Source organism: Amborella trichopoda, chromosome 9 (genome assembly GCF_054954075.1).
Source record: "Amborella trichopoda isolate Santa Cruz 75 chromosome 9, AtrichopodaSantaCruz75HAP2 v2.0, whole genome shotgun sequence".
NCBI classification, from domain to species: Eukaryota; Viridiplantae; Streptophyta; class Magnoliopsida; order Amborellales; family Amborellaceae; genus Amborella; species Amborella trichopoda.
The window spans coordinates 9,112,321-9,136,045 of NC_142344.1; the positions used below are offsets into that span (position 1 = coordinate 9,112,321).

General features: G+C 35.5%; 1 protein-coding gene across 2 annotated transcripts; it reads right to left on the reverse strand.

Annotated features, from left to right (window-relative positions):
* Positions 1 to 14,112: 14,112 nt before the first annotated feature.
* CPK29 (calcium-dependent protein kinase 29) lies at positions 14,113 to 22,779 on the reverse strand. Of its 2 annotated transcripts, XM_006828789.4 has the most exons (8): positions 22,029 to 22,779; positions 18,463 to 18,606; positions 17,627 to 17,779; positions 15,762 to 15,874; positions 15,515 to 15,682; positions 15,294 to 15,421; positions 14,748 to 14,847; positions 14,113 to 14,514 (listed from the first exon to the last, which is right to left on the reverse strand). In XM_006828789.4, the coding sequence occupies exons 1-8, from the start codon at positions 22,771 to 22,773 to the stop codon at positions 14,467 to 14,469; spliced, it is 1,599 nt and encodes a 532-aa protein (XP_006828852.1). In that variant the 5' UTR covers positions 22,774 to 22,779; the 3' UTR covers positions 14,113 to 14,466. The 2 variants fall into 2 exon arrangements, with proteins under 2 accessions (XP_006828852.1, XP_011628928.1); XM_011630626.3 differs by having other exon boundaries at positions 15,294 to 15,682.
* Positions 22,780 to 23,725: the final 946 nt, after the last annotated feature.

Consider the following 23,725-nt stretch of genomic DNA (forward strand, 5'->3'; position numbering starts at 1 on the left):
TCAAGCTCCTACTTATATCTCAAGGTTGGAAAGCAATTTAATTGTTGAGTGTGGACATGTTTTTACATGAGAATCTATGGACAACTTTTCTAAACAAGTATTTCTCTGGAAGTATAAGGGCTAGCAAAAAAATATGAGGGCTCAATTAGCATATCGTATATGAGAGGCAGGGATGTACTTATGCTATTCATAATCTTTAGTGATATCCCATTTGAAATTTGGAAATTTGAAAATTTATTAAATATTTGTAAGAGATGAGCTTTTTAATATTTTGCTTATTTGCAACTATTCGAAGACCATGGCTTTTTCTATGGTTATTTCAAAATTCAATCAAAAGATACAGGTAAAGTGTTAAATTGCTTATAAGATCATTTGCCATCCCTACTAAATTTTAATGGCAGGATTGTGCTTCTCAATAATTAGAGATTGTTGATAGCTTTCATGGTACATACCATTAAAATTTTGATGGTTTTGATTTTATTTCATCAAGTTATCAAAAGATATAGGTAAGATGTTAAATTGTCCATCTTTCATGAGTAATTTGATAAATTTCCCTTTCATCAATAATTTGATAACATGGTGGTCATCAAATACTTCGCGGTTGCTAATAAATTTATGCTGTTGACAATAAATGTTTGGATAAATAGTTCTAAGGTCAAGAAGGTTTATGGCAACTTCGCTCAGGCTAATGTTGCTCAAAGCTAGATGAAATTCATACATCTCTCAGTATTTTTTGGGCGTTTCTAGCGACTTTATCATTATATTGTTACTTTATTATTGTACTCAATAATACGATAATGAAAATTGGAAAAAATTAAAAGTGGTCGAACCAATGAAAACTGAAAGAAAAGGTATTTGCTTGAATTATTTCCTAATGTAAATTGACAAAAAAATGTATTAACTGGTTCAATCACAAAAAGAAAAAAAGCAAAAGTTATGGTTTGAATTATTGAACAAAACGAATTATACCAAAAACGTTTATGAAAATGATTCACACCATCTTAATTCGAACCCAACAAAATTCATTACTATTGTCCCAGTTGGACCAATTTGTATCCTATCAATATCAGTTGTACTTTCTCCCACAGTTAGAATTTCCTTAAAGTCTGTTTTAAAAACAAAAAATTCATTCCCATGGCTGAGAATTATTCTTTACTGTCGTGTACTTCTTTCTCCACCTTCTATAACCAGGTATACAAATTTTATAAATTTATTTAGTATTATTTGTGCTATTTATATCAAGTTGTACTGAAAACTAATTATTCCCCACAATTAGAATCCTACCAAAGTCATTTCGAAAAATAAGAAAAGAGTCCTTCTCCTTCTCTAAATTTAATGTTATGAAAGGAGATCTAGATTACATATAATTACATATAAACTATGGAAGGGACAGCTTCCATATCTCGTGGAAGAGGGTCCTTAACATGCCCTCCGGAAATTCATGCATAAGTGTTATAATTTCACATAATGTGGCCTTTGGCCGGTGAACTTGGTATACATAACATGAGTAAAGAAGTTCAAATGTTCTGATTCTTATGGTGGCTGGTGAGATTGGTATTCATAATACAAACCTTTGATGGACGTACATGGATGTGAAAAGGCCAAAGTGGAATTTATCAAGGTGCACCTATCTAAGAAATGAACTATTTGATATTTTATCTGTTTTCTAACTATTTTATCTTCGGTCGTGTGTTTGTTTTTTGGAAAAGTACATAATGAGACCATTTACCTTTGGTATTAAGTGGTGACAATTAATCTTGACTACTGGATGTGAAAATGGGTGGTTGCATTTATTTTAGTGACTAAGCACAAAGTTCAAATGAAATTTTTTTGAATTTTATGATACCCAAGCTATCAGATTTCAAGTCCGATGGTTATATGTAATTGCACATCTTTATACCAAAAGTAAATGGTCTCATTGTATAAAATCCTTTGATTTTTTATAGGTTTTCTATATTAAATTAGAAAATAGGTAAAATGTTAAATAATTAATGTCTTTGGTTATTATGTTATTTTCCTATTTATAATTTTGTCATTTTCTTGGACATACATTTTCATGTTTTTCTAAATGTATATTTGGACTTACGTATTTTACTTTTTTATTCTTTATTTCTTCTATTCATTCCCTCTTGGACATACATTTTCATGCATTCCATGTTTTCCTAAATGTATATTTGGACTTACGTATTTTACTTTTTTTATTCTTTGTTTCTTCTCTTCATTCCCTCTTGTAAACACAATCTAGGAGAATTTTTAGGACCCGACCTTTTGAGATGTAAAGGAAGAATAAATAAATCAAGTGTATTGTGTATGTGACATCATAAGATTGAACAGAGAGTGTCCTATTTTTTTTTTTATGGTAGATCTACATGTTTAAGAACTCAAAAATCCAATTCTTTCATTTGAAAATAATCATCTAATTTTTTTATGGTAGATCTACTCTTTCTGGCTTTCTATGTATCTCTCTCCCTCTTTCTCTCTGGTTTCTTCTTAGATGCTATCCAAACAACAAACACCTAATGTCTAGGTCTCCAGGATATGCGTATTCTGGGAGAGTCATCTTCTCGAGAAAGGCATCTCGAGGTATCCAAACAGGCCCTTCAACAATGACTCACTGGAGCTTCAAACATTAGTGGAAGAGGGAAGAGCGGGAGAGAATGGGGGTACGATCTATTTTCATTTTATAAAAGTTTGGGCCGTTACCTAGGGAAACTTGGTGTTTAACCTAAAAAACGAAAAAAGGGGCAACTTAGTTCTGTCTTAAGGATCGTAGAGAGAGAATAGTTTTTAGGCTGAGCCATTCAGGTAAATCTACTGTGCTTGACAGAGAGGACACAATAGGCTCATTTCCAACCCTATTCTCTCTTGAACTCCTAATCGACTCCAATGTAAAAGAGAGCTTTAATTATATCAACAATAAAAAATTACCAATCTTACTAAATTTTAATGTTCTTTTTATGAAAGTTGACTAAAAAATTTAATTAATTGGAGTTAGCTGCATAAATTTTGATCTGCCTCATATTCATAGAAAGTTTTGACGAAATTTGATTGCCTACCTAATACAATCTACTTCCTTGAGAAGGTCATCACCCTTCATAAATAACAATTTAATAAGCAAATAAAGTGTAAAAAAGTCTCATCCTTGGACAAGCAGAGCGATATGCTTTTGGTGGTAGGTAAGCCTAATGGATCGCACTATCTTAAAGAGTCCTCTTTATATTGAACAAATAATTGAACAAATAAGGAAAAAGAAAGAAAGAAGGGAGGGCCTTCTAATGAGTTGGTGCTTAATCCCCCTTTTTTTAATTAACTTTCAAAGTTAAAAATTCAGTAAAAGGGGATTACTTTTGTAATTGTGTAGCAAGCTAAATCGATAAGAGTGAATGCCCAAAAATATTAGAAAAACCAAAACAATTGTTTGATGCTTATAACTTTAAGAGGTTGGTTTAAGTGTTGGACATGGTGTGTGGGGCAATCCTAAATGTCATTTGGTACCAATTAGCAGACCCATGAGTTAGAACTTGATGGAAATGCTTGAATAGTGGGTGGCAATACTAGTCCCCTATTTTTTAGGTATATGGGTGGAGCTAGGGGCCAATAAACCTGGACCCCACCCAGGACCCGACATCCGGACTTGAACCGATCTGTTGCCATCCCTAGGTGGAGCTACATCCTTTATTTAATTTTCTCAAAATTTATGGCAGTAATGGAACAAATTAGGGAAATTACCACTAATATATCTTAATTTTAAGAAAATCGTAAAAAAAACCCCAACTTCCCAAAACTTCGTCCATACCCTTTTTTTCAATTTTAAGATTTTTTAGACGAAAATACCCTTTACGGTAGTTTTTTTACCGTAATACATTATAAATGTATTATGGTAAAAAGACTACCGTAATAGTGTGAAGACACATTACAGTACTCGAAATACTGTAATGAATATTACGATAATTTAAATACTGTAAAAAACATTACGATACTTTAATTATTGTAAATCATAAATATATTATTTAAAATATTTTTAGCACCATAATACTTTAATTATGTATTACGGTAACTCCAAAACCAACAACTCAAAAAGTTTTTTAGGAGTAGAAATATGAGAGTATGCACCCCTTAATTCACAACTCTCGATTACTTTTGATTATTCACAACTCTCGATTATTTTTGATTGAGAAGCCACTTCCTGATCAGAGACCCCTCTTTCTGAATCCTTCTTGAGCTTTTTTGTGTTCGACTCTTCTTCCATGTAGAAAAGCTCCATTGCTTTTGTCTGAAAGGTTTTTCAATTTCCAATGAATCACAACTCTCCAACACCAAGAGCCCATGAATTTCTTCATGGTTAGAAACATATGTAGTTCCATCATCCATTTCGAAGCTTTCTATAACTTTAGATTGATAAGCAACTTCCAGAATATAGAAATTTTTTTTTGAATCCTTCAGTAGCCCTTCCTGGTTAAAATCTTCTTCTTGGTAGAACAGTTCCACTCCTTCAGCACTCCTTGAAACTTGCCAAACCTCACGTACCAAGGTGAGGTCTTAAAACTCCCATCTTGTCTACTGCACCGCCAAATAGATGGAAAGGGCCTGCGACTGTGTCAACTGCTACTGAAATATAACTGCCCAACCGCCCGACTGCATACGTCTTTCGAAAACCTCAAAATCAGAAAAGCAACTGAATTACAGCAAAACCAGCGCCATTGTTACCTCAATCACTCCGAGACCATAAACCGAATCCAAAAGACTCAATTTCCAACCATTAGTATAGGCACTTTAGCATAATGCGGGATGAAAACCGAATCCAAAATACTCAATTTCCAGCCATTAATATAAGCACTTTAGCATAATGCGGGATGAAAGGAGTAGCCTTGATATTAGCTTTGGTTTGAAGCTTTTTAAAGCATTACGGTACTAAGAATGCCGTCAAGCATATATTTATATATTACGATAATTTAAGTACGGTAATGTTTTTTACGGCATTTAAATTAGGGTAATGTTTATTACGGTACTCGAAATACCATAATGTATATTCACACTATTACGGTAGTCTTTCTACCGTAATACACTCAAAATGCGTTACGGTAGAAAGACTACCAAAATATATTACGGTAAAAGGTATTTTCGTCCAAAAAATCTGCTCACTCATCACGAGTAACAAGAAATTTTTTAACTCGCTTATCAAGAAAAAGGAAATAAAAAACAAAGAAAGTTAGTCTCTTTGTGTTTGTACGTGGGAAACCTTTATATGTGGTGCCATATGTAAGGCACATGGTATTGGTATTTTCAGCCGTCGGATTTAAATGGACAATTGAGATTGTTTTTAGTCATGTCTAACACTATTTTATCTTTAGGTTTTTAAATCATTTTGATGTTTAGGGTGTGTCCACTTCTTATTGGGGCAAATCTAATGAACATAAAAAATATTTCTAATAAAGTAAAACGACCAAAATACTCTTGCAAATTATAGAGATATTTTGGTCCTCTCTTTGTACATAAATATATTTCTTTATTTTTTTAGGTGCCCCTATGAGAAGTGTGCAAGCTAAAATATAAATTAAATATCAAGTATGATATGCACTCTGAGCCATCCATTCGATCAAGATCAAACTCTTAGAGGCCAACTTGTAGCATTAGGGCTAAAGCTCTCCCAGCCATCCATTTAAGATCGGATGACTGAGAATAACAGTCACATATGGACGTAAAAATATTTCCCATTATAAATATTTTGTCAAAGTTGATGTCCAATAAAATGGGCTGCCTAGATTGAACCTTGTGTGCTTTTGGGACCTTCCAATTCTTGGAACAGTATGACGACTTTGTACCAAAGCAGGAAGGTGCACCTCAAAAAATTAAATAGAAAAGAGTATTTTAAAGTTGGAAATTTTTTCAATTGATCATATTGATCTAAGATTTATTGACATAAAGAAAAAAAAAGATTTTAAGTCCTAAAAACAATGTATTTTGCTACAAGTTATCGAGAACGTTTATTTTCAAGATTTTCAGGTGTTTATATACTTGTTCGATATGTAAATTTTTTTAATTTTAAATTTCATAATTAGTATTGAATGGATTTTGAAGCCATCATATGATTTCCAACACCAGAACTATATCTTCTGATAAAATTTGGAAAAGCACCTTACTAGTACAGTATATACAAACCAAGTCCATTTAGATCCTTTGCTGGAGAGACTTTGCTTTCTGTTTTAACCTCGATGAGTTCCTTTGCAAGAATTTTGAGGTGAAATGCGTAATACTTACTCTCATTAGTTCTGAATGAGATTTTAGTCGAATTGTGAGCTAAGTACAAATCCAGATAAAAAGGGGTTGGGGTCGTGGTAATAGCATCCTCTATACCTCAGTTACACATTGCAACTTCCATTCTTACTGATACTTTTTAAAATATTTTAACCATTTAAAAAATAAGTAGGTGCCCCACTGAATTACCATTCCTACTGATACTTTTTAAAATACTTTAACTATTTCGAAAACGAGTAGGTGCATGTATTCCCCCACTGAATTACCCGGAATAAAAAAGGTACAAATCCATAGAACGAATTTTTGAAAAATTGCAATATCATTGGCACTGTTACAATAGTGACGGTCGGCATATATTCTTTGCAAAATTGCAGACACATGATAGGATACCTTGGTTTTCGAAATCCCTTTGGTTACTACGGGATGCTCATTCTGTGCTTAAAGTAATAGATGCCCTCGACACCTAAATCTCCCTGTAATGCAGTCGAGTCTTGGATGAATATATCCTCATGATGAAAATGGGCATAGGGAAACACTAGTTAAAGTCAAGGTACTCGGATTTCGGTCAAGGCGAGTTACTCGACTGAGTCTGAATAATGCGTTGAAGTTTATATCATGTTAGAAAAAAAAAAGGAATAATAAAAAGAAATAAGGCATATATACAAAAAAAAAGTTTATATAAAGTCGCAAGCTTAAAATGTAGAGGTACGGTGCACTTTAAAAACCTATTGAAAAAGGTTGTTTGACAATGGAAAACCTTCTAATTGATGATCTCGAATTCGAGATGTATGACTATGAAAGAAAAAACCATATTTCAAGTGTAAAAAAATAGTACATCTTATAACACATTTTTAGACTCTTTTTTTCAAGATTTTTAATTGTTTACATATTTTCTTGATTTGAACCATTTTTAGAGTTTTAAATTTTATAAATGAATAGAAAAATACATTTTTAGGCCATCCTAAGAATTTTTGAAACCAAACTTACATCTTCAGACAAAATTTGGAGGTGTGCCTTTGTTTAGAGTTACAAACTTATACAAAGCACAACCTATATATAATAAGATACCTATTATTATCACGAATAGTTAAGTAGCATATTGGTAAAATGAGGTGCGGCCTCAACAAGAAGTTGAGGCCTTGAACCTTGCCCACTGCACATTAATTTGTGAATCCCGTGTTTTTAAATCAATATTATGTTTGAATAAGTTGATGTATTTAACTCTGTCTATTGGAGGTATTGAACACTATATATTGGAGCCACAACTAAGTTCTTTCGAATATATTTATTTTAAATCTATCTCTTCTTAGCTTGCCACTCATCCATCTCAACATCTTATATTCATGTTAGTTTTTTACTGTACAATATTCCACCCCATAAAACAAAGCTGATCTCATAAAGAACCATGTATGAGAGTTAGTCCGACTACCACCTAACCTTAGATCCATTGGATGTAAGTGGATATTAAAAAAGAAACTTAACTCCGAATGGCGTATTAAAAAATACAAGGCAAGACTTGTAGCAAAAGGTTTTACTCAAAAGGAAGGGATAGATTATTTTGACACCTACTCACTTGTTGCCAAAATGTCTTCAATTAGGATGATCATATCCATAACAGCCTACATTGACCTAGAATTACATCAAATGGATGTGAAAACCACTTTCTTAAATGGTGACCTAGAAGATGATATATACATTAATCAACCCAAACGTTTTGTTGTGAAAGAAAAGGAAAGTTAGTATACAAACTCAACAAATCACTTTATGGTCTCAAACAAGCTTTAAGAAGATGGTTCCTCAAGTTCCACTGAACCCTGATTAGATATGGATTCAAACCAAATAAAGATGACCATTGTGTATACCATAAGACCAATGAGACTAGCATTACTTTCATGACTTGATATGTGGATGACATTCTAAAAGCTAGTAGCACCCTAGACCACATAAGGGATACAAATGCAATGCTATCAAGTAATTTTAATATGAAAGATATGAAAGAGGCTTCATATGTGTTAGGGATTCATATTATAAGAGATAGAGCAGCCCGCACTATTCAATTATCTATATTGCAAGAAAGTTCTTGAGAGATTTGGTATGAGTGAATCGAAGGCTATAGATACACCTGCGGAATGGAGAGGAAAATTAAATGTCAATATGAAACCAAACAAGGATCTTGAGAGAAATGAGATGGAAAGATCCCGTATCGGAGTGCCGTAGGATCACTAATATATTTAACCATATGAACTAGACCCAATCTAGCTTTTTCTCAAAGCTTGATTGGTTGATTTCAAAGTGATCATGGATTAGAACATTGGAAAGCTGTGAAAAGAATCATGAGGCATTTGAAAGGAATATTTGATTATGGATTAACCTATGGCAATGTGAGTGAGCTTAAAGTTTTGGGATACACAGACTCCAATTATCAAGGAGACCCGGATGACTCGAGTTCTACTTCGGGTTATCTATTTCTTTATTGCGATGGTGCCATTTCATGGCGCACCAAGAAGTAAGACACTGTAGCCCTATCTACCATGGAAGCCGAGTATATGGTTTTAAGTTCCGCAACTTTAACAGCCATTTGGATTAAGAAGTTCTTGAATCATCATAACTGCAACCTTAAAAAACATGGAACTATTAGAATCATGTATGACAATCAAGCTGCAATAGCAGTGGAGTTGAATCGAGGTTCCATAGCAAGTCAAGGCACATTAAAGCTCAATATCATAGAGTAAGAGAAGAGATAGTAGCTGGTAAAGTAGAAATTGGTTATATTCTTTTTGAGGCTATGAATGCAGATCCATTAACCAAAGGCTTGGGGGCAAATGATTTTATGAGGCATGTGCATGGGATGAGTTTAAGGAGGTTGACATAGTTGCTATTACTTTATATATTGCTTATGAATGATAAATCCATGGATAAGTATGCATGCTTTGATTTATTGTGAATGATATTGAGAGAGAGATATATATGAATTCAGGTTTCAAAAGGCCAAGTGGGGAGAATGTTGGAAATATGGCCTATCAAGGCCTAAATTCCAGTAGTCTCTCATTCAATGGGAACGATTGAGAAATTGAAATCTTGGCGTCTTGCGAAATGGAGCCCAAATTCTTTTACCTCGAGTACGCATGAGGCATCGAGAGTTCACGTGTTGAAAAAACAATTTTTCAAAGAGGTGTGAGGGTCGCTTCCTAGTCAGGAATTTATAGGTTAGCCTCATGTTTAGCTGCAATCGACCAGGGCTTGGAGAATCCAAATGAGAAAAATAGAACTCGTGAACTTATTGAGTATTCGCCCTGTATGGAATGGTCAAGACTTATGGGACATAAATCCGTATCCTAACACGAAACCATTGCATTGCATGTGCATTTTTATTTCGTATGGGAAGCCACTCTTCCAGATGCATTATCCGAGTTTGGAAAGAGCCAGTGCACATGGACATTGAGATGACCCTTGTAATTGAGTTGGATCATATCCCATAGGGGTACACCTGTAATCTATTGAGAGCCGAATGATTGGAAGTTCTGGCTCATCAGCTTTGATATAACCAATTATATGTCCCTACTTTAGACTGTGGAGCACAAGTTTATTAGTTTGAATTGAGACTCGACAGAACGTCAAGCGGGACTAGCCCAATGGAGTACTCTAATGCCTATAATTATTAGCCTGAGATCTCACTATACCTTTTGTTTGATTTTATAATGATAAAAAAAACCTAAAAATTGCTAAAAAATACTTTAAATATTTATTATGAATTTTAGAGAATTTTTTAGAATTTTATTTGCTAAAAAAATAAGAGTTTTCATATTGTTTGGCTCAAATTCTACTTTAGTTTTGACCTGGTAGTGCCATGTGGCGTCCGAGTGGCCATAGGGCTGCCACATGATACCCCACACCTCACTCTAGGATCACTGCCCAGCTGGGCACTGATCCCTAGGTGGAGGATTAGATTGGCATTTGTTTGCTTGTTTTATAAGGGGTTGCATTATGGTGTCTTGTTAAATATTGTTATATTTTGTTATATAATGTTATAAATTAAGGCCCCTTTTTTATCACATGTCTTAATTAACTCACACATGGATCATGCATGACATGGGTCATGCATGACATGTGTGAAGTTTAATTAATTAATTTATTTGATATTAAAGAGAAATATATTTTCAAATATATTCACACACATGTGTGAAAGGGACATTATCTTTAAATTGATTGGTTTGAAATTTTAGATCTACAAAGTGATTGGCTTTGATAAAGAATAATATCTCCACATATGTGAGCTTTGTAAATTACTTATTTGGCCTTTAGCCTTTGTGGTTATCTACTCTAATACATTATTAAAAAAACTAAAGGTATTTTTGTAAGGCCAAATTGAATACAATTGGAACAAAAACATGGGCCAGTAACAAAATGGTAAAGTGGCATAACTTAAGGTTAGGGTGAGTGATAATAGTGTGAAATCTCATCCCTTCATCCTAGTGGTTGGATGGAGATATGTGGCTAGGTACATTAGCCTCTCATGTGCCTTTGGATTAGTGCATCAAGGGTGTTGATTGAATCCAAAGTTACACCCATGTTATAAAAGCACACCATGAGATATCAAACCCTAACTATCTTAACTCTTGAACCATTTTGGAAAATTGTATCTCCCCTCCTTCTTCTAAGTTGTTGTGAGAGAAAATTGAAGAGAGAGAGCTTTTAGAGTTCCATTAACAATGATCTTGAGGTGGTCCTCCTTTCTTATGCTTAAGGCCATAGTATGCATTGATCAAGGTAAACTCCATTGAATTTTCTTTTCTCGTAAGATCATATCCTTGGCATCTATAGTTGCTAGAGTTTTGAATTTAAAAAAATTTCATTGATCTTAGAATCCCCATTTGATCATCATTTTCATCATGCTTATTCATAGTGTGGTCCTTCATGAGTTATAGTCTATGTGCATGAGAATCCATGATCATGCATAGTATCATTTAATTACTTTGCTTCAAACCCATCAAATAATTTAGTCTCAGAGTGTCACTCAATTTTTCAGAACTTTTTCATCATGTTTTTTACCTATGGGGGTTCATAATCTTTCCATACAATACTGTTTTGGTGGTCCGAGGGACCACCGTATGTAGTTTGGTCATAACTCTCTTGTTCTTTATCTAATTCGATTCAAACCTTTTGCATTCTGTTTTAGATGATAATGCCAGTGTGTTGAGATATTAAGAAGTGATTTTAATTTGGATTAGACATTCTTGTGTGATTGAACCACTTTTGTACAATCCGAAGGAACAAAATTAAGTCCTTATAGGGTCCGATTGTGTAGCCTCGGCACAAGGGGTTCGAAACATGGCTTCTCTATTTTAATTTGGTATTCTAATTCCCGGTTTAGTTGATTTTATTATTTAGAATTTTTTTTAGATTAGTTGCATGATGTATTTAAGCTTTGGGACATAGTTTATGTAATTTGTGCTATGAAAGTGTAATTCATAAATCAGTCGTGCTTTATATATAATTGCCCCATAAGGGTTGATATTTGAGTTTATTTACAGTAGTTATATAAGGCCAGAAATGGTTGTCATTGTTATGTAAAATGATTGTAACTTATTTTCACCACGTAAAACAAAGCTGATCTCATAGGTATCCTATAAAACTTCCCGTTCAGTTTCATTAGTATGTAGCGATCACATAAAACTCCAATTGCACATCTCCACCTCGCCCACTCACTTAAGCTTTTCCTAAGACTTGCTAACAAAAATAAATAAAAGGAAAAGAACATAAAGGCTTGCATACCTAAGCAATATGCTCTCAACGTGGGGTTCACATTAATGCTTAACTAATGGAAAAGTACATAATAACACAATTAGGTACTAATACAAGGAGGTCAAAATTGTTATTGATCCTTAGATTTGAAATCAGGTAGTTAGGGATGTGCATTGACCAAGCTCAAAGTTTAAAAGAGAATTTCTCGTTATTTATTATATAACCCAAGCCGTAGAATTTGACATCTTACAATTTAGCTTGATTATAACCTTGAAGTAAAAACAATGTTGCTATTAATAATTCTGATGATAAAAGTTTTCCTCTTCTCATAACTAGACCCACAAAACTAACCCATTCCGCCCACCCATGCCCCTCCTCCTCCCCCTCCCCATAGGCTGGCAGTAGGCTAGGCCTGAACCCTGCAAGCCCTAACCATAGTCAGCCCAGATCCCTAAAAGCCCGACTCGGCCCAGCCCAAGCAAGGCCAAGGGAGCCTTTGCCTTGTCTAGGCTGGGTCGGGCCTAACAGTTTCAAATGAAAGAAAAAGGAAAATAATGAAAAATATGGGGTCGGCCAAGGGTGGGGACGGCACTAAGGTCACATTTTATGCCCCCTGGCCTAGTTTTTTAAGGCTAGGGCTCATTGACAGCCCTACTAAAGCCCTACAATAAGTGAAAGTTGAAAATAAGAAATCCAGATAATCTGCCATAAAAAAATCATGGTAATGAATCAATGAAAATGCAAATATTGGAGTGCGCAGAAGTTAGGTGAAGAGGAGAGGAGACCCTAGCTTTGAGTAATTTTCGTGGGGATTAAAGTGCTTTTTGCTGGAAATTTCTTGGTTTGAAGGTTTAAGTTTTTGCCCCTTCTTTTTTTGTCTAGTTCATGGCATTGTATGTGAGCGGAGTTGGATTATGAATTCCCGCTCGTTTTCATGGGATGGAGTTGGATTATGAAGTCCCGCTGGTTTTCATGGGATTGAATGTGAGGTTAGGAGATTATGTATTTTACTTGGAGGATATTATGAAAATGGAGGAGTTTTACTTTGGTGTTTTTTCAAAAAAAAAAAAAAAAAAAAAGAAGAGACTATTTACCTTTGATGCATGGAGGTTACAATTATTTACAATCATACGAAGTGAAATTTGATAGCTTGAGTGTGTCACAAAGTTTGAAAAAATTTCTTTTAAACTTTGAGCTTGGTCAATGAAATAAATGCAGCCACCCACTTTCACATTCAATAGTTAAGATTAATTGTGAGCATCTTATACCAAAGTTAAATGGTCTCATTAAATACTTTCCCCATACTATAGTGTAAACATAGAGGAGTCATGGTGACAAGTCTCCACAAAGTGATGTCTTGATTTCCACTTCTACCACGTGTAGAAGACCCCTTGCCCATCCGAACTACCAAAAATAAATAAATAAATAGTGTAAACATGAGGAGAGGTCTCCGCTCATGAGATGTGTTTCTCAAGCTCCCCCCTCATAAAATGGGTTATCGCCTACTAAACTCGTGTTGACATTAAAATGGGTATGACAAAGCTTGGATTCCATTACATGCTTTAAAATTTATTAACCATCGCTTGGTTCATATCTTTTCATCCAACCGTTGTTTGGGAATCTATGAGAATCGTGTTACCTTTTCCAACTATTACAGCTAATTCATTGAGATACATCTCACATTTTCTTTGTTGAGTTGTAGGTTTTGAGGAAGCCCATAATTTTTCAACTTCCAATTCACCCCCAAGAAGTCAAAAGAGACAAAAGGATGTAAATTTCCTTTGATAATTTCTATGATTTTGAAGCCAGATATGGCACATGCATTGCAGTAAATATGGAAAAAGATTTTGAAAAGCAAATATTTAAAGGGAAGGTATACGAACTATACATTGGTTGGTATGATCAGTATCACTCCATGATAGAATGATTCTGAACATGGCAACATTCATATGACAATTCCATGAACAAAATGTGGGTTTCAAACCATTTATGTCAACCATTACTTTTACACATGGAAACCATTTGGTATGATCAGTTTCACTCCATGATAGAATGATTCTGGTCATGGCAACATTCATATGACAATTCCATGAACAAAATGTGGATTTCAAACCATTTATCTCAACCATTACTTTTACACATGGAAACCATTATTTACACGTTTAACTCCTGTTCAATGAACATAACAACGGAAAAGCAAATTGAAAGAAATCTATTAAATAGTGTTATTATTTATTAACACCAATAATATCACACGAAAGCAAAGGACTAAAACCATGATATGACCCACACATTTTCGATCTGTTGAAACTGAAAACTGATAGCAACTCAGAGGGGACAGATAGAGCACAAGTCTTCCAAATGTTTGGGCTCATGGACCTGTGTCAGTATACAGGACAGTGAAGCTCAAGCCAAAATGTCTTCTTTTCGCATTGGAATTATTCCGTTCGCATTGGCTTCTTGGGTTGTTCATTTTCTCATCATAGCCACAAATTCTTGGTAGTTGATCCTCCCATCCTAAATGCAAAGATAAGTTTGTTTAGTAACCAAGAATTCACAATTGTAGTTTTCTTGACCCATCCAGCTAACCCTCGTTTGATAGGAGTTTCTAAAAAAAAATGCATGCCTCTGTGAATGAACAAAAATTGTAATAATACACAGCAGTTAAACCCATAGAAAAGGAAATGCCAAGCATTCACGCCAATTCACTGGAGCATATGAGAGAAGTTTTCAGTCCAGAGAAATCTTACATTATCAGTGTCAACCTCTTGAATGACTTCTTTAATGGTGGCGTCATCACCCATCCCATAATCCTTCATGGCTATTTCCAATTCATCTCTTGTGATAAACCTGGAAATACAAGAAAATTGATCATTGTAGAACGATAAAAACATTCCTAATTGAATGGGAAACAACAAATTAATCTCAAAAGCTCTCGGGTTGTTGGGGACATCATGGCAACTGAACAAAAAAAAAACAGATGGATTAATATAGACCCGCATTCAACTAGGCCATAACACGAGACCCCAAACCACAGGAATTACATATTGACTATCTTGATTTCATTTAGAAGTTAGTTGTGCGCGCATGTGTGTGCGTGCGAGAGAGAGAGAGAGAGAGAGAGAGAGAGAGATGAAACGATCCATATAGCTAGCCAATGCTGCCCCACCTGAGTCTTATAAGTGCAGTTTTTTTTTTAGATATTCTAATAACTGGTAATAACTATATAACCAGTTCTGATAACTATATAACCAGTAAGCACAAACATCACGACCTTATGTAAATAGAACACTGACCCACTATTGTCCGTGTCAAAATATTGAAAAGCTTTGTACAGGTTCTCTTCCCTCTCTAGCCGGTGTCGATGCATAGTGGCCGTGATGAATTCAATGTAATCAATGCTCCCAGATCTGTCTACATCAGCCTGAAACATAGAAACATTCCACATTGCACAACAAAGTTCATATTTGCTCCTACTAAAAGATGGGCAATGCCATACAACATTTAAGTATCTCACCGCATCCATCAGCTGCTTCACTTCAGCTTCAGAAAGCCGTGATCCAAGTCTATTTAACCCAGCCCTTAGCTCTTCATAGGTAATTGTACCGCTGCCATCCGTGTCCATATTTTTGAACATTTGTTTCAGTCCCTTGATTTCCTCCTCTGAGAGATTTTCTGCAATAACCTGGAGAATAAAATTTTGCACATCAGTAGCTTATAGAAAATTCATGTGTCGAAACTAGGCCGAGGATTAGGTTAGCTACCTTGAGTGCAAGTTTTTTGAGCTTATTCATTGCTCTGAATTGCTTCATCCTAGTTAGAACTGCACTGCTGATAGGCTTGTCAGATGCTGCATCTGCTTTCATCCATGGATGCTCTAGTTCACAGATCAGAGAACCAGACTAAGATTAATAATAAGTGATAATAATCGTAGAAATGAATTTCATCAGCAGCATGCATTTCACCAGTGCAAAAAAACTGTACATATTCATTGAACTGCAAATAGGCACATGCACAATGAGTTCCAACTTTATCTATCAGTTGATGAAGTACATGAACAATGAGTTCAAACTTCATCAATCAATTGATGAAATTGATTAACTACATCAACATTTATGATTCAGTCTGTCACCAGATGATTCTCCATATTGGGGTGAACTCCAAGCCAAGTCTGAGTTGTTGAATTTTTTGGGAAAGAAAGAAGACAAACTGCAATTATACAAACTGGAAAAAATATTAACTAGGTTTCAATATTAGAACAATATTTCCCATAATTAGCTTTAATGTTTCACCATAATAGCTTTAAGGCACAAGGTCTGAAAACTTGCTGCTAATCTGGTACACAAAGAAAGGCAGGTATGCTATTGGTAGGTACTGCAAATAATAAATTTGCACCACAAACAGGCAAGAAAAATATCGAATTTCAAAAAGTTTTAATTAAGAATCCATACTTTAGTAAAGCTTCATTTAATAAGGAAGATCAACCTCAAATCAACTTTTGAAATCCTTAACTTGATTTCAAATTAGTATGCAGAGATCATAACTAACAGTCGTGAAAATTTTCCCAAAAAAAAAAAAAAAAGGCAAGTCTTCAGCATCCTTGATCAATTTACAAAATTATAGGTTAAGTTTTTAGTTATCAAACTACATGCAACCAAACTTAAACAATTTTTGACAAAATTAAACAGACCATTCTCAAAGATAGCAAGTTGTAAAATCACAGTAAAAACACCATAGTTCCTATTGATTTATATTTATGGAAAAGTTTCCAAAGAGACCATTTACTTCTAGCACAAGGAGGTCACAATCATTCTTGTCCTTCAAATTTAAAATTGGTTGATTGTGAGCATGTCACTGATTAGACTCAAAGTTCAAAAAAAAAAATCTCGAACTTCATGACGCACCCCAAGCCATCCAAATTGACATCTAGGCTAGGGTAATTAGGACCTCCTTGTAAGAAAGATAAATGGTCTCATAGTATACAATTCCTATATTTATTTATGAGCTTTTTATACCATTCAAGAACGGAGTGATCCCAAAATTTGAAACGAAAATTATGAAAACTCCTCTTATCCTAAAACGAGCACCAAAATGTGTGCTATGGCCTTTCACATATTACAGAAAAAAAGAATTACGAGTCAAATCTGTTAAATCAAATAAATTCCTAATCGATGAGGAATGTTGTTGTTCTATTTAAAGCATTCCCCAATTCATTTCCATTTTTCGTAATAAAAGAGAACCACGTAGTGAAATGATACAGCATAAAAGTAACATGGTAAAATACAACATAGATACCACATTTTGCATGTTAGGAGTACCATCAGCTGATGAAAACAGGTAACCATAACAATCAGGAATTTTGGAGAAAGGTTTTGATGTGATATGAAACTACATGAGCTTTAAAAAGCAGGAAATTAAGAATGAGGAAGTTCCAAGCAAAGGTTTTGATGTGATATAATTCTATAAGAGCAATAAAAAAAAAAGACAATATTAGCCACTCAATGAAACCATAACGGGGGAAAGAAGGCATATTCATTGAAATTTTTTATATTGTTGTGCAGGCCAATTGTGATACACAAAAACCATCTAGAATTTGACCATTGTAAGGAGCAATAGACAAAGTAGTCACCAAGAACTTGGCTAGCAGTAATCCGATTTTTTGGATCCTGTGTTAACATCTTCCTGATCAAATCTTTTGCAGAATTAGATATGGACGGCCATGGATCACTTGCAAAGTCAATATCACCTTGTAAGATAGCATCAAATATGCCTTTCTCTGTTTCTGCAATCATTCAAATATTCATCCAGGGTAAGAAAAATTGTCCAAACATATGAAATACAGTAAGTGATGATATTGAATGGAAAGGGGAACTATATTATATTCCAACAGACTATGAAGAACGGACCATAGTCCGTTATGTGATCACCATCCACTGAATGATGGACATCAATACAAAAAGGGTGGGAGCAACCAAAAGACGAAATGTTCCCAAAGGTAGGTCCAATCCCGCACAATCACCATTCATCATTTCAATGAACATGATTGCTAACCGAATACCCCATGCTTTTTCCACAGTCCATGGATTAGAGTCCATGCTCCAAAGACACAGATAAGAGTCGCCTTTTCTCATAGAAATGCATGTCAGAAACACCAACTCTGCAGACATGAGGCATCCACAGACCATTCTGTGTCTCTTTTGTTGTCTTTTTCTTTTTTTTCTGGGTGTGTGTGTGTGGAAGGGGGGGGGGGGGGGGGGGGGGGGGGGAGTGACAATTAAAGAAAGGAGGCACGCAGAAGAGCCTACGCTCCTAAAATACAGGACATACATGTTCTGCTCTAAGTGTGTTGAAACTTGCCCAAAACCCCAGACAAATATGCCTCAATTCCATAGATTCTAGTCTAAACTTCCATATGAACATGACATAATTGAAAAGAAAACTACATAAAAGAAATTCATATTTTACCAGCCCAGAATGGTGGCACTCCACTAAGAAGAATATACAAGATAACTCCGGCACTCCAAACATCAATTTCCTTCCCATAATTGCGACGCAAGACTTCTGGAGCCACATAGTAAGCACTCCCTACAATCTCCCTGTGTACTTTGCCTGCAAAAAGTTGCTTTTTCAGTATAACATTTCCAGCACATCATATCCATACATATTTGCGTGTATCATATGTAACAATGTTTGTGTGCATCCAGGTAAGCATTCTGCTAAAAATAGTATATACATTTGTGATATGTGTGTGTGTACATCCCATGGAGTTACAAAATTTCTTCATAAGATATAATTAGATTATATCAGGAAATAGAAGCTCATGTTTATTCCAAAAAAAAGAAATAGAAGCTCAAGTTTTCTCCAATTTTCAATATATGCATAAAATAATTGAGACACAAAACGTAAAGGCTATATTCGGAGAGTTAATGACAGGAGCACCTATAAAATAATTTTCATGCATTTTGAATCCAAAGGAACTTTTCCAAAGCATTATTACACCTCAACAAGAAGGTTATTTCAAACGAAACACAGACATCCACATGAAACCTTTAAAACTATGGTTTCTTCTAGAACTGTACAAGGAATTTGGGAAAGATTTTGAAGATCATAACAAAATAGTTAATTTTTTTGAAATGGACAAAATAAATTGAAATAATTAAAATAAGAGTAAATCAGGAATCTTTCTTTTTTGAAGTCACTCTCGATATTACAATATTTCTCATAAAAACCACGACAAAATCATAACTCGTGGTTGTATTCTGGATGGAACCAGAAAATTTTATAGTCAGGATATTTGGATGCTTAATATCATAAAGATTTGAACTTGATTACAATCCACCAAAATGGATTCTTCAATATTCTCCATTGCAAAAAGGATACAAAAGTAATAATCTGCCGTCCTCTCCCTGCACTTTGATATTTATTGTAATGCTATTTAGCAACTGATTATTTGAAACCACAAAATTCCACTTTCATTTTTGAATCACATTCTCATAATGTAAATGACACGGTGTCACCACCCTCTTATTCAGTAGATTATGTCCATTGTCCTAATACAGGCAGATTCAAATACATAGGCACCACAATCAGTTGAACAAACATGTTATTTCACATGGCTTGTCTCATCTTGCATCAGCAAAGGTGAACCTTCATCTTATTCAGCCATTTTTTTTCGCTTGTTTATGCCTTTTCCCTCCCTTTAATATTTTCTCATAGTTATCAATTATTTAAATCTCTTCTAAATAATCTGATGTTAATTACCAAGCTTGGTTGCAAAAAACAATGATGAAATTATGAACTTCATGAGAATTAAGAATGGAATTCACTGATTTACCAAAGTCCACTTCTTGACAAAAACAAGCTATTTAACACAAGTGAGTGTACATCATTGAGAAAGAAGTTGACGGATCATTTAACAAATGAAAGGCATGTGTAGTTAGTTGCATAAGCATACATGATAGACTTTGAGGAGAAAATTGCACTTACTGCAAAGATGATCAATTTGACTCTCGTTGCTATTATGACAATCAGGAAGGATTCATATCAATGGATGTGAAGAGTGTAGAGGCAGTCTGATATCGCTCCTACATATCCTACATCTTCCTCCTCCACTGCATCATACCTTCTTAGGATTCATATAGTTTATTTTGTTTCCTTGGGCATGATGTCAAAGACGAAAATCTTTTTCTGGGCCATGTAGAGCACTTTTACTTATTCCATGCTTGTGAACTAAAGGTCCCTAAGGCATGATGTGAATGATGTAGTACTTGCTTCTGACTATTTAGATGGTTTTGCTAATTCTATCTCATCTGAGATGGTCTCCCAATGAAGTCTCTATACTTCTTATACACGTGGATGATAATGTCTTAATCTGTGATGAACATCAGGCTAACACATTCCTGAAGAATCAGTTACAGTCACAATTGTCAATTCATATGAAGGATACATCAAAGATATCATATAGTGTTTTGGATTTGCTCCAAAATGAATTCTGTGAGGGTTCCAAACTCAATTGTGGCAACTACACGAGAGTTGCGCTCATTGCGGGACTTAATCCAACACCTTACGGCACGAGCTGACAACAGCCATGCACACCTGTGTTCACGACATTACCACCTGTGTTCACGGCATGTCAAGCCCTGGTAAGGTCACATGCTCCACCGAGTGTGCTGGCCCTTGTCAATTCCTTGAGTTTCATTCTTGCGAACATACGGTAGCTGAAACGGCGGATTCACCTGGCTACATTGCAATATCTCACACCTTATACAGGAGCAGCCTTGGCTGGGCAGGACACAGTACAAGTAGCTATACCTTTTTCTTATTCAAGACGTGTCTTCTTACAAAGGATACATCTTTCACATCATAGGAAAAACTGAAATCCCATTTATGAGGCAATTACCATGTTCATGGTCAACTTGAGTTGAATGAATACTCAAACCCAAATGGTTAAAGTGTTCCAGAGCCTACATTATCCAGGCAGCTAGTTGGCAGTAGAAAATGAGAATAACTAAATTACTTTTGTGTGTCTGCCCTCATACATTCACATACACATAGACCATCGGATATCAACAATGCACTACATACACTGGCACATCCATGAGTCTATTAAGTATGCAGCAGATATTTGGTCAACTAAGAGCTGATGATAAGAAGAACACTATCTTGAGTTGCATTTGAGCATTTCAATTATAACCCAAAAGGAATATTGGAAATCCACGACAAATATTCGGATCACTTCGGTCTTTCAGTTATCACCACCAAAATTCTCATCTCATTGGATTTAAGAAAGTCATTTATCACAGGTGCTGCCAGGGTAAAATCCTCAACAACTACATTCTATAAAACTGCAATATTTTTGCAGCTTTAGAATAAACAATTGGAAATTCAGTGCTGAGATATGAAACATCTACCAAACTCTTCCCATTTCATCCCAAATTCATTGGCTGCAATAACTGTGAGGGATCCAAATGAATAGCTCGTTTCGCAGCATTCCTGATCAGCAGATGATGTCTGTGATTTTGTATTTTTTTAATTATTTTGAAATATCTCTAAACAATTGATGTTCCTAAGAAACCAATAAGTACAATAACTAAAACAAGCTTTAAATTAACCATGAAGTCAAACCACACTGTGTGCCATGTGATATAACAGCAAGGTTCACAAAGAACATAAGAAAAAATAGACAACCAGCAGCAAGAATTAGCATCGGACTCAACCCAATGAACAAGAAACTAACAACCAAGATCAACTTAAAAGAATCAGATCCAATAGATGAAGTAAAGAATTGAAAACCCATCAATACAAGAAACTAGCATTAAACATGGGCCTGAACATGAATTTCAATGAAATAAAACCGCCATCAACAACAAGAAGCCTCATAAAAAAACCACTACGCCAAATAAAGAGTCATAAACAGTCAACAAGATCATAAAACTGAAAGAAAAAGAAAATGACAAGAATTCGATCAAAGAAAGGGTAGAAAAAAAAAAAACAGAGGAACCACTAAAACCAAAGAAAATTATTTCCCCTACCTTCCTCAATGAACACAGAGAGCCCGAAATCAGTGGCCTTGAGAGCGGCATTCTCATCCTTGCTAGTCAACAAGAAATTCTCAGGCTTGAGGTCTCTATGCATTACCCCCATGAAATGGCACACATAAACAACATTCACAATCGCTCTACAGACCGAGGCCGCGGCCCTCTCTGAGTAGCTCCCTTTTGCAATGATTCTATCAAATAACTCACCACCAGAGCAAAGCTCCATAACCATATGCACAGATTGCTTGTCCTCATAAGCCCCCTTAAATTCCACTATGTTGGGTTGTCCAGTTAGGTGTTGAAGTATAAGAACCTCTCTCTTAATATCCTCAACATCAGATTTACTCATCAGCTTCCTCTTCGAGACCGATTTGCAGGCGTATTGTAAGCCAGTGGTTCTCTCTGTGCAGAGATAAGTGACCCCAAATTGGCCTCTCCCCAGTTCTCGATCGAGAGCGTAGAGAGACGATACATCCACCATGGGTTTCCCGAGAATGGTGTTTTCAGCTGAAACGTGGGACTTAAGAGCAGAAGTGAGAGGGAGAGGCTGTCGATTTGCTGATGGGTTTGAAGGGGTTGCTGGTTTTCTGGTTTGTTGGTGAGTTGATGGGCGATTTGCAGGCCTTGTGGGTTGTTCTTTCTTGGGTAGGCTGGGTACAGGTGAAGAGCCATTGCTGACCGGCAATGTTCGGCGAGGGGGGGACTCAGGGAATTTGGGCTTGCTGAAACAGTCACCCATTGTATTGAGACTACAGAGATGTCAAAGTGCTTTTTATAGAGAGAGAAAGGTTGAAGTGCTTGGTGACAGCGCAGCGGGCGTGCAGTGGGATTTTAAAGCGAAAATGATACAAGGGATGAGAGAAAGTGGGATTTAGAGAGATAATGATACAAGGGATGAGAGAAAGAAGAGAGAGATTAAAGATTTTAGAGAGAGAATGATACAAGGGATGAGAAAGAGAAGAGAGAGATTAAAAATTGACTGCAGCGAATACAAAAGGGTTTTATAGAGCGAATACAAAAGGGTTTTAGAGAGAGAAAGCCAAACGAGCATGGGAGTCAGGTAACTAAAGATAAGCGGACAGCAATGGCAGAGCGCCTTTTTGAGAGAAGGATCAAAACGTGCCCATGGCAAGAAAGTGAAGAAGTAATTGCGACGAGGATTGCAGAGTAGCTTTAAGAGAGAGAAAAACACGATTACAGATGAGAAAGAAAGAGAGATTAGTTGATCATTAAAGCCATACTCATGCTCCTCTAGAGGGAGAGTTCAAAGCAGAGCTGATAAGAGAGGTGATTAGTTGCAGTGTAGTTTTCAACTTTTGAGAGAGAGAGAGAGAGAGAGAGTTGATGAGAGAGAAAGCCAGAGAAGAGTTGATGAGAGAGAAAGAGAAAGAGAAAGGGAAAGCTTTGGTATAAATGCGCACAAAGTAAAGAGAGCGAGAGAATGACTTGTGGAGCGATCACAGGAATCCATTACCGAAATGCCTCACCAGAAAGCGAGAGTAGAGTGTACGTGCTAAGAACGCTTTAGCTTTCATCCTAAATGACATCTAAAACCCTAACCTTTATACAAATGCTACAACTGTCCCAAACTCGTTTTAACCTACTACTCTAGGGTAAATTAGGGTTGAAATCTCTTACCAAAGTCGGTTAAGGGGTCAAATGATCCTAATTAATTAATGGAAAAAGTTTAT

What these genes read in the sequence shown, in the direction of transcription:
- CPK29 (XM_011630626.3), bottom strand. Translation starts at nt 22,773, where the DNA reads ATGGGTGACTGTTTCAGCAAGCCCAAATTCCCTGAGTCCCCCCCTCGC. An exon ending in CTCTGTGTTCATTGAGGAAG is followed by an intron (nt 18,607 to 22,028) that starts GTAGGGGAAATA and finishes AACTTTTTGCAG; the next exon opens with GCAAAGTACACAGGGAGATT. An exon ending in TACTGCTAGCCAAGTTCTTG is followed by an intron (nt 15,875 to 17,626) that starts GTGACTACTTTG and finishes TCTGTGAACTAG; the next exon opens with AGCATCCATGGATGAAAGCA.